Source organism: Myotis davidii, unplaced genomic scaffold, assembly GCF_000327345.1.
Source record: "Myotis davidii unplaced genomic scaffold, ASM32734v1 scaffold962, whole genome shotgun sequence".
NCBI classification, from domain to species: domain Eukaryota; kingdom Metazoa; phylum Chordata; class Mammalia; order Chiroptera; family Vespertilionidae; genus Myotis; species Myotis davidii.
This window is the reverse complement of record NW_006295559.1, coordinates 3343918-3360819: the sequence shown is the minus strand read 5'-3', so window position 1 is coordinate 3360819 and position 16902 is coordinate 3343918. Positions and strand designations below refer to the sequence as shown.

The 16902-nt window shown below is 36.8% G+C and overlaps 1 protein-coding gene across 15 annotated transcripts in view; it reads right to left on the bottom strand.

Moving 5' to 3' along the window:
* TBC1D5 (TBC1 domain family member 5) overlaps nucleotides 1–16902 on the bottom strand; it is a 431389-nt gene that overhangs the window by 80838 nt on the left and 333649 nt on the right. For all 15 annotated transcript variants that reach the window (XM_006770168.2, XM_015568088.1, XM_015568082.1 and 12 more), the window contains one exon: nucleotides 11269–11375. In XM_006770168.2, the coding sequence (XP_006770231.1) occupies nucleotides 11269–11375 (107 nt within the window). The remainder of the gene's footprint in view (nucleotides 1–11268; nucleotides 11376–16902) is intronic.

Sequence of the window (16902 nt, the reverse complement as noted above, 5' to 3'; positions counted from 1 at the left end):
GTAGTGAAAATAAAGATGTAAATGTTACCCATCCAAGTTTTTAGGGCTCTCCCCCCACTCAAATTCCATTCATAGACCTCTGGGGGCCTTTTATCAGAAACCTGAAAGGTGGTTTTGGATAACAATTTTCCTCTTGGGAAGGTAGACTTTTATAGGTACCACTGTCCTAGTTTATTAACCCATTTGCTGTATAAATGTGCACAGGGGTGATAGTCAAAATATAAAGCAACTGCTCTAGCACAGACAGGTACCAGTCAGGGCTGACAGGACCCAGGAGGAAATGCCGGAAGAGCTCCCACTGTGCCAGGCTGACCCTCAGATGCTGGATTTCTTTACATACTGATACAGAAGTACCTGTTAAGGCTTTGGCCTACGTAGCCTCCAGTACCTTATCTGAATGAATGAGAAGTGTGGCTAGGTGGGCGATGAGGATGAGGATGATGGGGGAATGCTCAATCACAGGGGCGTAAGCTCTCTGCCTCTGGAGAGCCCACTTTTTCTGTCCTAACTTCTTGGAGAAGGTTTCCATTGCTGTGAGACAGCTGATGGCAACCAGGTTTGTAGAGGGACGCTCAATACTAGTAAGTGGGGCTGTCCACTCAGCACTTTTTCTAAGTAGCTGAACTTCCTTAGTTTGCTTGCTCAGACTCTTCTTTATGAGCCCTTCTGAGGGAATGTCTGCTCCACCCTCAGTTATTTGCTACCTGAGTCTCTCTCTGGGGCAACAGAGAAAGTTCCATTCCATCTACTGATACACACACTATCCCAGCCATGTGTGTAAAATCACACAGACATTAAGTTGTAGATCTTGATTCAAATCCAGGCTTTGGTTCCAGAACTCACCCTCTTAACACATTGCGGACCAGTAGTTTTATTGCTAGCTTTACCCAGCGGCCAGATAAGTTTCTAATGAACGAGTTCAAAAAACGTTTTACAGAAATGTTAAAGGCACGCTTTAAAATTAAATACCCATTGCATTTTGAAGTTATTTATTACATGTTCTTTATAAAGTATGATACTTTGTAAAACACTGTGTAATATGAAGCAAAAATTCTCGTTATCCGTCCGCAATGTGTTAAGAGGAATCTTTGGAGGTCATTACTTTCCCTCGTTAGTCTGTATGGAAGTACAGAGCACTTATTTCCTGGTGGACACTATTTAAAACACCCATGAGAGAGATGACATTAAATGAAAGGGGTAAAAAGGTAATGTACAGAACAGCATACAAAGTATAATTTTTTATGTAAATTATAAAAAAAATTAAAAAATAGTTTGCAGAAATTGACAGAGTGATCTTAAAATTCATATGGGAAGGCAAATGACTCAGATTCTCTTGAAAAAGGTAAATCAAGCTCATGAATTCATAATTCTGATTTCAAAACTTAGTACAAAGCTATAGCAATCACGACAGTGTGGTACTAGCATTAATGACAGACATTAGATTAATGGAATAAAACTGAGAGTCCAGAAATAAATTCTCATATTTATGGTTAATTAAGTTTTGACAAATGGGCAAGAAAATTCAATGGGTTAAGGGGTAGTCTCTTTAACAAACACAACTGGATATCCACATGCAAAAGAATGACTGTGGACCCCTACTTCACACCACACACAAAATTAACTCAAAGTGGATCACAGCCCTCAATGCAAGAGCTAAAGCTATCAAACTATTAGAAGAAAACAGGAGTAAATCTTTGCCATCTTGGATTAGCAATGATTTCATAGATATGACAGCAAAGGTACAAGTAATTAAAGAGGAGACTGATTAGTTAGATTTCATAGAAATTAAAAACATTTATGCTTCAAAGGACACAGTTAAGAAAGTGAAGATGATCTACATAGGATTGAAAATCTTTGCAAATCATGTTTCAGATAAGAGTCTTATATTCAAAAATGTAAAAAAAACTTTTATAACTCAATAATACAATGACAAATAACTCAATTAAAAATGCACAAAGATCCGAAGAGGCCTTTCTCCAACGAACATGTATAAATAGCCCATAAGCACATGAAAAGATGTTTAACATAATTAGTCATCAGGGAAATCCAAATCAAAACCATAATGAGATACCATTTCATAACCATTAGAATTGCTACTATAAAAATGACAGATATAACAAGTGTTGGCAAAAACATGGGGAGTCCTCATGCATTGCTGGTGGGAGTGTAAAATGGTGCAACCACTTTGCAGAACAGGTTGACAATTCCTTAAATGTTGAACGTAGAGCTGCAATATGACTAAGTGATTCCACTGCTACCGATGGACGTATCTCCAGACTTTGGGTAAGCTGTTCCCTCATGTTACAGGTGTTTACTCACTATTCTCTGCTGACCGAAATACATACTACCTTTTGTGAATTTCTAGTTACTCTATGACCTCTACTCTGAAAACATGCTCATTTCAACAGAAGTTTGCCTTTTCCATCTGGCCTTACATTGTGGTCAATTGTATACACGTTTGTCTTGCACGCAGAGCGGAAGCTCACTGAGGGCGGAGCCTGTCCAGATCAGTGTAGCTTCTCGGTCTCTAGACACATGTCTGGCACAGGGTATGCATTCAGTGGTTGTGTGTGAACTAGATAAACTGAAGAGCTTGCCAGCATCTGGCTCTAAAAACGTAGCTGCAGGGAAGTAGAGTGAAAATAATATGATCTGCAGATATACATGGAAAATGGCAGGCTCAGAGAGAAGGCATTTCTGAAATGCCCACACAGTCCCTTTCTCGATATGAGATGGGCCTAAGCCAAATAGGCTATCATTATGCCCGTTTCAGAAAGAAGCTCCAAAAAGACTAACTGGCAATACGTGTGCTCTCAGAGTTTTTCTTAATAAACAGAATCCTAACTCCTGTATCCAGTCATATACGATTGTGATCACAATTCAGGTAACAAAAACGGAAAGAACAGTGAGTGGTGACACAAGCAGCCTGTTCCAGCAGGGAAATCAGTGAGCAGAGAGCAGGAGGGTTGACCGTGACTATCTGACCACCCCTGCTTGATGGGTTATCTCACAAAGGAGCAGCTGGTTAAGTGGATGTGGATGGCACCCTGCTTTATAAAGTAAACACAGGCAATGTAATTAACGTTTCTTAATTGAGTTGAACTCCTTGTAGGCAGTATGTTGTCTGAACTTATTTTGTTCTGTTTTTGTGCTGCGTTATTGTTTCTGTTTGTCTGGTTCTTCATAGGAGTTTTACTAGGACACTGAGAGAAGCTGGTTGTCATTTTAAAAGCAATCAGTGCTATTTAAGTTGGATGGGAAGGACGGTTGTGAAGATGACAGTAGGAGGAGGGGGGCAGAAAGAGCAACCCAAGCAGAAAGAGAGCACAGAACTGGGGTGAAGATGATATGGAAAGAGACTTCCTTCTGCCTGTCTTCCTCCTTCCCTCCCTCCCTCCTTCCCATGAATCCTTCCATCCAAATATTTCCTATGTGTCAGGCACTGTGCTAGGTACCAATGGAACAATGCTGACACAACAGTCTTTACCCTACCCTTAAGGAGCTTATTCTCAAGATTGAGACAAGTAAATAATCACATCTATGTAAGACTATTTCTGAGTTGAATGCTTAGAAAAGGAGGTGCTATGAAAGTGCATAATATAGGGTCATTTTATTTCATCAGGGAGGATTTCCCAGAGGAAGTGACATGGAATAGCAATTTGAATGAGGAGTAGTTTTTAATTATGTTTGCGTTCTGGGGAGAGGGTTATGAAGAGAAGCAGAGCAGCATAGAGAGGAAAGAATGAACTTACTCATTTTGTTGTTCTTAGAGTCCTCATAGAGCTATTAAAGTGTGATTTCTTTTTCTAGACTGTACTATTTAATGATTAATGATATCTAGAACCTTCACACTTTATCTGTTTATACAGTTACATAAAAAGCAATGAATATTATGTACAATAGAAAATATGTGCACAATAAAATATTTAAATGAGATAGAGATGAAACAATTATATTTAAATTAATTTTTATAATAATTTACTTACGTTTTTTTGTGTTTCCTAAAATATGTTGATGATGCCTGCCCACATCAGAGAGGACCAATCTTCTTTTCCTTAGTCTACTGATTCAAATGCTAACCTCTTGTGGAAACAACCTCACAGATACACTCAGAAATAATGTTTTACCAGCTATCTGGGTATCCTTTAGCCCAGTTAGTGAACACACAAAATAAACCATCATATGGCTCTTCTTAAAATTTAATTGGAAGATGTTACATTTCTATATTATAAAAAATGGACTCAAATCTGATTTTATTTCATTTGGAAGATGAGTAACCAAGTTAGAAAATTCTGTTTCCATAATTTTTTAGTGTACTTTGAGAGTTTTAAATAAGTGAAACACTTAAATTGTCTTTGGCAAGAACATCACAAATGGATGAAACATTTCCAACTATTCAATTTAAAAATGTTCTTCCCATAGCATGAATTTCTTTCAAAAAGCTCTTATTTTCTCTCATTATTAAAATGTTACCATTAGCTTAAAGGGACAAATTAAGTGCTTATTTTTTTTCAGCAATATTTGTATGGTACTGTATTATCGGCAGCTATTTGTCATCAAAACAGAGGTAAGCGAATTTGAAATGTTTATTTTTAAAAAAAAAGAAATTATATTTGGCAACTCTTTTCAGCACATTAGCAGCAGATATCTAGTGAACCCACAATAGATGTTCACAGCTCCTGGCATCTCTTTGGTATGGTAAACATGCCATCATTTAATAATATAAGCCATAATCTACTTAACGGGGCATAGGGAAATGTCATTGAGGCACCACGTGGTGGACACAACGGGCTACTATCAATGCTTTTGTATGGGGAAGTCTCCTCTTCCTTTAGGAGGCCTTAGACTGGCTGACACATGGGCCATGTGAAGGCACCAGTGTTAACATGCACATTAAAAGGTAAAGCTGTTTTTCTTCTCTTTCTCTCGTTTCATTATGTTCTTCCAGTACTTCATTGCATTATCTTTGTGTAGCCACTGTGTATGCACACATTCCACACATTCTATGTCAGAAATCACCAGTGTATAGCCAGGCTTCTGTTTTCAGGTATTTACCTTTCAGTTTCTGCAGTACTTTTTTTCTCAACCTAGTGTCTGTTTCTGAAAGTGATGTCCATGGCCCACTGGTTTCAGACCAGGCACAATTACAGATTTCTGGATCCTATCACAGAACTATTTACATTGTCTGGAAGTCTGCATTTGTCACGAGCGCCTTCAGGGGCTTCTTTGGCACACCACTGTTCAGACCTACTGCACTGCATTGTAAGCACCATGGAGAGGGAACCAGCTCCCTAATCCATTTTATCACTAGTACCTGCAATAAGCACTTGTTGAACTAAATTGTAATGATCAGGTTAATTTCTCCTCTGGCAGAGAAAATGAGGGTTTAGTTAGAGTAACTAGTCACTTTTCCCTCCCCCCCTTCTTCCCTTCTTTCTTTTATTATTGTAGGAACTTGGGTAATATAAAACATACTAAAAGCATTGCCTTCTTCACCGGAACCTCTTAAATTAAATGTCTAACCATTGTGTGCACACATGAAACTAATATAAAATAATATTGAACATCAACTGTAATTGAAGAAAAATAAAAGCACTGCTTTCATAGAGTTGATATATTGTCAGGAGAAGATGAAATAAAAAATAACATACATAAATAAATTATTTACTATGATAGAAGGTGGTAGTTGCTATGGGAAAAGAAGTAGAGCAAGGTAAGGGATCAGGAGTGCGGGGCAGTGTGAAGTGGGGGCAGGACAGCCTGCAGGGTGATGGGGGTGCTCACTAAGATAGGATCTAAGAGAAGACTTAAAGGAGGTGAGGGAATTAGCCCAGGGGATATTCCTCTCACTCGCCACAAATCCTGCTCATCCTCCTTTACAGGTTTTAACCGAGACTTCTGAGAAATTTTAGACGCTGTGGACACATGGCAGGAGCTCAGTAAATTTTGGCTGAATGAATAAAATTAGGATTTTGGAGAGAGAAACAATGTGGAGAAATGAAACTATGAAGTTCCTCTTCAAAACAGGAAGAACAACCAAATAAATAAAGAACTATTTCAAATCATATGAAGACACCTAAAAATGGCCCTGGTAGCATTTGAGGGCTTTACACATCAAATACTTGAGCAAAAAGCCCCCTCACAGAGCCAAGCGGCCTCCTGCTTAGCTAGGCCAGCCTCACCCATGCGGGGGCTCTGGTTCAAAAGAGTGGTCCAGCCACCACCTTTCAGTATGGAAACCTAGCTTACATTTCCCACTATGCCAATCATAACAGTACTTGGATGGAGTGAAGTATACTTAAAAATTTTCCACGATAAAACATTTGGTGGTTTTGTTTTGCTTTTGTATTTTTTGAAACATATATAACTTCTGGTCTAAAGTATTTAAATAAAAGTTAATTGATTATGGTTAATTGATTATGATTAAGTTTACTGCTTGAATGTATTGATTTTTATTCCTATGAAATCAATATATTTAAAGTTGTTAATTAGCAATGCTGAATTTAATGAACTAATATACTTAAGAAACAATTAAAATATTTGTGGACATGACTTATATTAAAAATAATTAAGCTTTTTTTCTCTTTCATCAGTTTAAGTTTAAAATCTTTTTGTCATAATCTGTGATTTATAACTTTCAATCAAAGTAATAGAAAATACTCAAAGTAGCGCCTCTTCTTTTCAAACATGCTACCACCTCATATATAATAAGGACAATAAGTCATCAGCTAGGTTCTCACAGAATGTAGAGCTACAAATTACTTTTAGAGATTATAGGCTAATTAAGGCCTAACTAGCCAACTATCCCTTTAAAAAAAAATTAATGAACCTGAGTCAAGGCAGCAAAGGTTAAATGATTTCTCTGGGGGTAAAAGAGCCAGTCAACGTGAAACAGGACAGCCACTTCATTTTGACCTCAAGGACAGACCACATACATTTCACTGCACTGGATTGTAATACTTTAATACTTTCACATTTGGGGCCTCACATGCCTTTCGAAACACACACACATAGAATTAGTAGCTCTATAAACTTAAGTAATCTATTTAAAATAAATATTTCTCCATAAGAATATAGATTGCTTTTATAAAATATCAGATAAAAAGCAGGGGATTGGTTTATAGCAGGGGTCCTCAAATTTTTTAAACAGGGGGCCAGTTCACTGTCCCTCAGACAGTTGGAGGGCCGGACTATAGTTAAAAAAACAAACAAACTATGAACAAATTCCTATGCACACTGCACATATCTTATTTTGAAGTAAAAAAATGAAAGAGGAACAAATACAGTATTTGTATTTGCATGTGGCCCGCGGGCCGTAGTTTGAGGACCCCTGGTTTATAGATTTCATTTTGTTTATTGTTAATCAGAACAGAATTAACCATGGATTCTGGTCTCTTCTATAGTTAACTTGAGGAGAAAGAGAATAACATATACTCATGTACCTCAGATACAAGCAAAACACCACCTTTTTTCGGTCACTAAGAGGGAAAACACAAAACAAAGAATTCTTAAAGAATGGTAGTTTTCAGATAATATTCCAGCTTTTTAGGGAAAAAAGTATGAAGAAGACAAAAGTAACACCTTCTTTCTGTAACAGAAAGTCAGATTAGAAACATATTTAAAAACGTGAATAGAACCTCCAAAGGGAACATCACAAAACTAAATAAAAGAGCACTGTGCATCCTCCTTAAAGAGTCCATCTGTGTGGTTCTTAGTTCCTTACTGATCAGAGAAGAGAAAAGTAAAATGGCATTATTGGCACAGAGCCTTTTCTAATACTGTCAACTGCCTGGTAGTAGGCTTGAGTCCATTCACCACTTTTCAATTTTGATACATGACATTTTACCAAAAGCACCTGACTTTTAAAAAGTTGCATTAACAGTCAGGGGTTTGGTCTTTTTTTAGAATTACCTACATATAATCTGAAATCTGACTATTCAGACTTTTTATACTTTAAAAAGGCAATATTTAATATAACTCCAAACAAAAGCCAAATCAGAATTGGCCAAGCATAAGAACATTATACAAACTATTTTCATAGTGCAGTTCTGTGTACAAGAATGACTGAAATTAAATTGTCTTATTTCTAGCCATTTTCTTCCATAAACAATAACAATCACAGATAAAAGGATTGCTTGCAACCTTACCAGAAATTTCTTGGGGGAACATTCTAGTCTTCAAAACAAACAGTATCTGTCAAATTCTTACTGCAAAATCTAAAATGTTAATCCATGTACTGTATTTCATTTGTAATAAGTCTTTGTGATAAGGTTAACACTTCGGCACATAACACAAATAAGAGAGCACCAAACAATGAAAATTACTCTGCTTATGTTTCTGTATTAGAATTTTATTTGCTAAAGGGTAAAAACAGATTTGCAAAATTCACAGTTAACTTAAAACAATAGTTTTAAACCTTTTATTCCTAGCCCTTACTGCCTTCAGGAAGGGAAGAACATCTGGTTATTTAAGGAACACAATATGTTCACATTTTCTATGACTTTTGTTTCTAATTGGGTCTTAAAATTTTTTTGAATTTGAACAACTAGTTAGAACAATGTTTTTTAATCACTTCATATTTTTCAGACTGTCCTCCTTCTATCCCTCTACTTATTCAGTGGATGGTTTTTGGAAATCTGCTCAGTGGTTCTAATATGATAAAGACAAGGAAATAAGAATTAGGATTATGGCATAGAGCTAAGTACAGAAATCAAATTTATGGTGAACAGAGTACAGAATGCTACAAACATGTATCTGACATCCAGTCTTTATATATCGCATACATTTAAAAAATTTTCATACAGTTCTTGGGCCACTTACATACCTGGCAGTTTCATTTATTACAGATACAAATAAATGTCTAATACAAATGAAGAATTGGGTGAGCAATAACTAGGATTCCACTATTTTTAAAACTAATAAAGCTATAGCTCTTGTTTGGAAAGGTGAGCAGAAGACCTGGGTTCAATTGCTGGCTCTGCCATTGAGCTGTGTGATCTTGAATAAGTTTTTAAACTTCACCTTAATCCTCTGTGTTCATCTGTAGATGGAGGGGCTGGATTGGACTCTCTAGGTTTTCTGCAGTTCCAAAATGTGACAGTCTAAATAAAGTAGGTTAACTACATTCTTTATTATGTCTTCTTTGTTCCATAATATTTAAAAGTGCTAACAAGTTTTCAAATAATTCTGACACAGTAAATTAAGGAACCAGATGCTCTTTAAGTTCAAGTTGTAGGGTTAGCTCGCCATCTTGATAAAATAGCAGCTGACAAATATATAATTGGCTACAACTTCTGTCTAGAATGTAGATATGGGTTCCGGAAAAATGCTAGGTGAATGGGATGCACCTAGATTAGAGTCAGTATTGGAAGAGGCTTAGCATTTGAGTCAGAATTCAATTCTACCCTTATTTTCTTAACACCAAGCAGTGCAGAACACAAAGCTAAATAAAAATAAAGTAAAATAAAAAAGAACAGCATCATAAGGAGAAATAATTGAAAAAAAAGTCAATAAGCAAATAGCTACAATACAAGGTGTTGTGAGGACTCATGTCCTATTTGAGCCGGAGAATGGCTTTCTGGAGAAGACAGATGGATACCTTTTTTTTTTAGATACTTACGCCATAAATTATTTTTTTCTCTTAAACTTTAGAAAGCATATTTGTTAATCCTTATAGAATGGCTTTATTATACTTGTATATTAGGTATACTACATTTTTGAGATAAAAGTATTCTTAAAATCACAGATTACACTAATAACATTGACAGATTTATTGTATACAATTCTGCAATTAGAAGAGTGAATAATTCATAGTAAGAACAACCATAATTAGCTAGGGAAAAATGATCAAGATCAATAGATTTAGGTAACATATTCATTTCTACCTTCAATTAAACCAAGCAAATTACACAAGTAGATAATTCAAATAGTTATTTTTGAACTTTCCCCCACTCTGTATAACTCTAAGAATTCCTAATGCTGAGCAGACAGAATTTACCTTAAGTTTGTAGAGTAAAACTTATTGACCAGAAACCTCATTATTTTTTTAATGGATATTTTGTAATCTTGGTTATTTATTACAAAAAAATATGTACTTACACAAATTACATATAACACATATATGTAATAATATAAAATAGGGAACTTTTGATTTTCATAGTCAGACTCTTAAACCTTACCAAAAAAATTGCTATCTTATGTATCAGAGAAGCAATGGATTATATTTCTGATACGTAATGAAATTTTGTATAAGGGAAATGATAAAATTATGTATTTCTGCATAAAATGGATACAGGCACAAGGAAATGAATTATTTTAAATCAATCAATTAATAGAGAATATACCCAAATGTTGAAGTCAACGACCAGAGAAAGGGCAGAAATCCCTTTGAATCAAAATGTATGTTGAACATGTTGAACATGGAGGCCCAAGTTGAACAGACAGAGCTTTGGCAATGGATCCACAAACAGACTAACTCAAAGACAGCTCGACAACTGCCAACAAGACTGTTGGTGATTCTGCCAAAGAGCCAAAGGCTGGGAATACCACCCAATGTCTGGCATTCTCTTATTCGTGTTTGAAGCTTTCTCTCTTACATTTCGTCCAATATTTTTGTTTGGCTCAAACGCATCAAAAATTCACAGATTTTTTTAGATCATTAAATGTTCTTATTTTCAAGAAATATAACATTAGTTGTAAAAGAGCACACTTTTTCTCCGAAGTGTAAAGACAATTTTGGTGACTTGCTTTAAAGTTCAACTAGAGAAATCAGCATTATAGTCTGTTGAAGTCTTTATTTTATTAGGCTACTCTTCAGCCCCAAAATAAGAAATACATATTTATAATATGAAATAATTTAGTATTTCATAATTTCATGAGTTGCTATAGAACTGGTCCTTTTTCATAGCTCCTATGTCCTGGTCTTCACATGGCCCCTGAGGCTTTACTTGGATAGGCTGGCCCTCTGAGGGGTTCCAATGGTAACAAAGGTGGTGATAAAGAGAAGCAAGCTCATCTACTTTATTGCATTCTGAGGAGGGCAGGAGGACAGGCCAACCTTTTAAGGGACAAGAGATGTGTGCTCCATTTAATTTGCTGCTCAGTTGCTAGGCAATGAGGTATATGAGTTTTGGCCTATAACTCTGGGCGAATTCTTTCATCAGGCAATTCATCTGCCATTAGACAAATTCCCCATGAGGAATTCTTGGCATTATACAGAGACTCCAATTTTTCTGGAAAATGGGTATATATCCTACTTGGGAAGCTTACCTTTGGATCTCGAAGGAACAGAGCCTTAAGGATCAGTGAGTGTACATCCCCAATCACTGGGTAATGCATCAGAAGGCCGAGACAGGTCTGGTAGTTACTAGAGATCACTAAATAAGAAGGAAAAAATAATTCAGAAGCAATATTTCTTCAGATGTTTGCATTATTGAGTAAAAATACAACAACAAGTCAAAGAAAGTAAACAAATAACCGCTTTGACAAACGGAAATGGGGAGAAGGGACCTTCACCCAATGGCCTCTGAGGCAATGCACTGAACTGTTAACTGCAATCTAATGAACTAGCACATAGCCTCGGGGGGTGCTGGAAGGAAAATCCTCAGACACAGATATGTGTGTGTGTTTACAATATAAGTAATCTCTGGAAGCATGCATATTTACTGCCATTTACATGGCTGTGTTTAAATGTCTCCAGTTTTGCTGCTTAGAAATTTCAAAAATATCATGAATGGGAAAGAATCAGTTTAAAATTTTCATAAAATAATACTTATCCTGATTTTATGCTTCGTAACTTACATGTTACATATATTCCTTTTTATATATACACATATTAAAAAATTCAAAATTTTTTAAAAAATGTATTTCCTCCCAATTATTTGTTTTCCTAAAGATAACAAGAAATTTAGGGTAAATATCTAAGCAGTATTTCTTGGAAGAAAAATATCAAAATCTTCATAGATAAGCCTAACTGTGTGACTTAGATTGTTTAATTTTTTTTTTCAAATCAACCTAATTATGGGCACAGTTATTAAACACATCTTTCAGGCAGGTCTATGCTAACTACTTCATTTCTTGGCCATCCATCAGCCACACTGTCACAGTTGGGCCCAGTAAGGATGCTTGTTTTGTGAGCCACACGGACATCCTCCACACCACTGTGAAGAAACTTTAGTTACAACTTCCTGTGGCAACTAAACCCCTTTTATTAATCAGAGTAGTTAGTTGAAAAAGATTCCATAGGAAAACTGTGATTCAACAGAAACAACACAGATCACAAAATAAATGTTTGTGATCAGAAATACCATTGATTCTTAGATCCCCTCCCCCTTCTGTTGGAAACAGCATTTCTTGCTATAGCTTCCCATCCCTCCCTCTGCCCATGAACATTGTGGGGAAAGGAGACAGGACTGTGCAAAATGAATAATTATAATCTATGTAAGGAACCACTTTATCATCTTCATTTCCGTTGCTGATCTGACAGCTTGTAATTTCATACATCTGCTTTCATTTGTAAAGCACTCACTTATCCTACCCTTTCTATATCTGTTCAGACTCTCCTTTTCTTATTTGTTCATTTTGTCATATTCACATTCAGTTACCTATTGTCCTTTTTTTCTCTAGAATTCAAAAAGCTTGGATACTAAGAACAGTATAATGTTTTCATGTACAGTCTTCTTGGAGAGCTAACAAATAAATAAAACTAGATAATCAATTCATTTTATAACTCATAAAGTTATTCTCCCAAATGTTACAATGATTATATATTAGTAACTGACCCAGGACGTATTCTTGTATCTTTTGGAAATGGTTATGGCCTTGGGATTCAAAGATGTGGATTTGAATCCCAGGACAGCATTTGAAACTTTCATTAAAGTTTCCTGAACATTAAATGACATAATCTATGTGACTGACTTATAGCAGCTGCTTAAAACCTTTTAAAGGTAACCTCTCTGAGCTTAAGTTTAGCCATCTGGAAAACAACTTTCTCATTTAAAAAAACTATATGCCTGCCCTAACCGGTTTGGCTTAGTGGATAGAGCGTCGGCCTGCAGATGAAAGGTCCCAGGTTCGATTCCGGTCAAGGGCATGTACCTTGGTTGTGGGCACATCCCCAGTAGGAGGTGTGCAGGAGGCAGCTGATCAATGTTTCTCTCTCATTGATGTTTCTAACTCTCTATCCCTCTCCCTTCCTCTCTGTAAAAAATCAATAAAATATATTAAAAAAACAAACAAAACAAAACTATATGCCTACCTCATTCAATTCAACTATTGTTTGTTGAGTACCTAATCCATGGCAGGCCCTATGTTAGGAGGGGGAGGCAGAGATGAGCAAAGCACATCCTTGCCCTGCAGAAATGTAAACTACAGGAGGGCAGATGTGCAACAATAAGAATTTATTACTACTACCATCACAAGATGACAATGAATTATTGAAGGCTTTCTGAGACCAGGCCCATTGCCAAGAACTTTATCTGCATTATCTCATTTAGTTTCTATGATAATCTTATTATAAGGGTACAAATATTATCCTTGTTTTACAGATGAGAAAAGTGATACTTGAAAAGGTTATGTCATTTGCCCAAATCGCATACCCCTTGGTGTATAAGGTCAGGTATAGTAAATATTTAGAAACAGGCACAAATTCTCATATTTAGGTATAAAATAGCACATAAAACAAATAATCATGGTTTAAATATAAAACAAAAATTAAGAGCTAACAACAAAACCTTAAATTAAAGTTTTAACAATTTATTGTGCATCTCCACTGAAAATAAAGCTAATGAGTGTGTGAGTCTTGCAAGGTAACCAACCAGGCATGCAGAAGACATTAAATAAATGCAATGTGCTCTGAAAAAATATTTGTTGAGGGCTTACTACCTAGAGGAAAAAATACATAATTACTACATGCAGTGTCTCCAACTGTTTAAAAACTTTTACTATACTAACTTTCCCAGTTACAAAATGGCAACATACAAAATGGACTTCAAATGAACCAGACGACCAAGTGGGGGTGGGAAGTAAATCAAAGTAAAAACAAAACTTTTATTCCTTACACTCTGGGAGAAAGCCAAGTATAAAGCAGGGTCATATCCTTCTCCAAATAGAGTGATTTTCACCCAGTGTTAAGACCCTCATAAGATTCCGTCCTTGATGGTCCTCATTTCTCTATGAGCTTTTGGGCACACTAATATGAAACTTTTAAATTACCTTTTTGGAAGGAGTACAATTCAGAGCAGCCACTCTTTGTCTAGTAAACAACTTCACTTAATGACTTACACCTCTAAACAAACAGTTTTGCCAACTGAAAGGCAGTAAGTAAGCAAGTGTCAAGAGCAGAATTACTGGTGGCCAGGGTGCAAGCATTGGAGAAAGGACCCCAAGCAGCCCCTAAGGCAGGGGTGCTAAGAAGAAATGGAGACATGGAGGGAGAAAAACAGGTGGAGGTCTTGCTTATAAAAAGGAGATTCGGAGTTTAAATTTTATTCCACATTTGTTAGCAGTCACTGAAAGACTAGAATCTAAGTAATGTGATCAGATCTTTCAGCAAGATTGACACTGGCACAGGATGATCAGTGGGAGGGAGCAAAAGAGGGACAAGAGGCAGCAGGCAGGTTAAAAGAGCACACCTGAAGTAAGAATGGGAGGAGGGGTGTAATGGGCAAAAATGCTGGAAAAATGGGTCGGCCTTCGTATAAAATTAAGTTTGGGGAGTGTGTGCTTATGACAAAGAAACAGAAAAGCAATAGCAGACAAGAAGAACTTAGTAAAAATATTAACAAATTTATATAAAGCTAATTAAAGGGTAGAGCAACTTTTATTTCTTTGCGGAAGTTTGAAAGATAGCTTTTATTTTTACGGAAGACATGTACTTAGTTTAAGGAGTCAAACTATTCTCTAAGTCTGGTTATAAAAACAGCCATTGCTGTCTCCTACCACACTTCCCACTCCCAGAAGCACTGGCTTTCTTTTAGCTGATTAAAAAAAACATACCTTCCATATTGTGAAAAAAGGAGATGCTAGTATTACTAGCTCTTATTTTAAATGTTATCAACTGATGCCCCATCGAGGAAGACAAAGCTTTAGCAAAGCTTGTCCTTAGCACTGAAGCCCACCCTTGCACTGACCTCCACACCCTGCGGGCATTCTTTGTCTCCCCCCCCCGCCATTAAGTTATATCATAATGTCATTGAGATCAACTTTTATTAGAGTTTTCATTTTTATAACTATGTTAGCACAGTGCATCACAACTACCTTTAATGTTACACCTTTAAACAAATGTTAGCACAGTGCATCACAACTACCTTTCCTTTCTTGCACAGCCTCTGTCCTTTCCTGGGGTTTATAACTGTTTGTTTTTCATTTGCCTTGTATATGCATTTAACATTAAATTAACCTGAAATGCTCTCCTAGGCATATGAATCTCTTCAGTACTTTCCAAAATTTTAGGTATTTCATCAATTTCAAGAAGTTTCTCTTGAGGCCTCTGGCTTGCTCCCTCATCCTGGGATGCCCTTCACCTCTTGCCAGTGTTGTAATCCTTAGTTCCTAGAATAACTAGCTTATTCTTTCTGCTTGATTCTCTCACCTGGTGGAGCAACAGCCTCCAAATGTTTTATGCACAAAACATGAATTTATTGAAAGCTTCTCTGTCTGGAAGATTTTCCATTCGCAACTAACAGTTTGACTAGGTACAGAATTCCGGGTTGGAAATAACTTTTCCTGCAAACTGGGAGTGCTGACTGCTGCAGAGCTTTTGGGTTTCCAGTTGCAAAGACCCCAACCTTCTAATTCCTAATCCTTTATGTGACTTGTTTTTTCTTCTCCTCTCCACTAATTGTCTGTAAACCCATGATAATGTACCTATTTTCATAATAGACCCTTTCATTTTAGAAATTCATGTTTTTCTGTTTAACTAGAAATTTCTAATTGTTTCTTTGATGATTTTCTCCCTTCTGTTTATTTTGTGTTTGTTGTTTCTTCTCTTTCTCTTTTAAAGAAATCTCATTTAGATGGAATCTCGTGGCCTGGCCCTCTAATTTGCTTTCTTATTTTCTAACTCTGTTTTATGTGCTAGTTTCTGGGACACTTTTTCAATTTTATATTCCAGCCATCTGATTTTCATCATATTTCAATTTTCAATTACATTTTCCCTTTATGTATTTTCCTAGCGCTCTGAGAAGTTTTCTCCTCCCTGCGTAGTCTCTGTGTCCTCCAGGTTACTTTTAGCCTGGTTACTTGTTTAGATATCTGCTTTCACTTTGATGTTTTCCTCAAATGGTTGGTGTTTTTTGGCTACCTGCTCATGTTTAAGAATGAGGCAGTGCCAAGGTAACTGGAAGGTAGTTACCTGTGCATAGAGGGATGGGTTTATCGTAGGTCATTTCTTGGGCAATTCATAAGCCTGGATTTTTAAGTCTTTTCCCTTAGACCAGTGGCCAGCAAACTGCGGCTCGCGAGCCACATGCGGCTCTTTGGCCCCTTGAGTGCGGCTCTTCCACAAAATACCGACTTCTGCGCATGGGCCACAAAGTTTCAATCGCACTGTACATGCACGCCCACACATGGTATTTTGTGGAAGAGCCACACTCAAGAGGCCAAAGAGCCGCATGTGAGAGCTGCAGTTTGCCAACCACTGCCTTAGGCTGATTAGATTCCCCCAGGGAGGAGTCTCCCAAACTTCCTCCTGGAGGAAGACAGTCTGGCCTCAGTTAGGTGTTCTGCTATGTGAGATGGTAAAGAAGAACAAAGGGCTCAATATTCCCTGAAATTGCCGGAGCCCCTCGTCCAGAGAACCTGTTTTAACATGTCCAGAGCATAAATCCTGGCGGTAAAGGCTATAGATCTGAGTACAACAGCTTCTTAAATAGATGTCCAACCAGTTCTTGTTTGTTTGTTTTT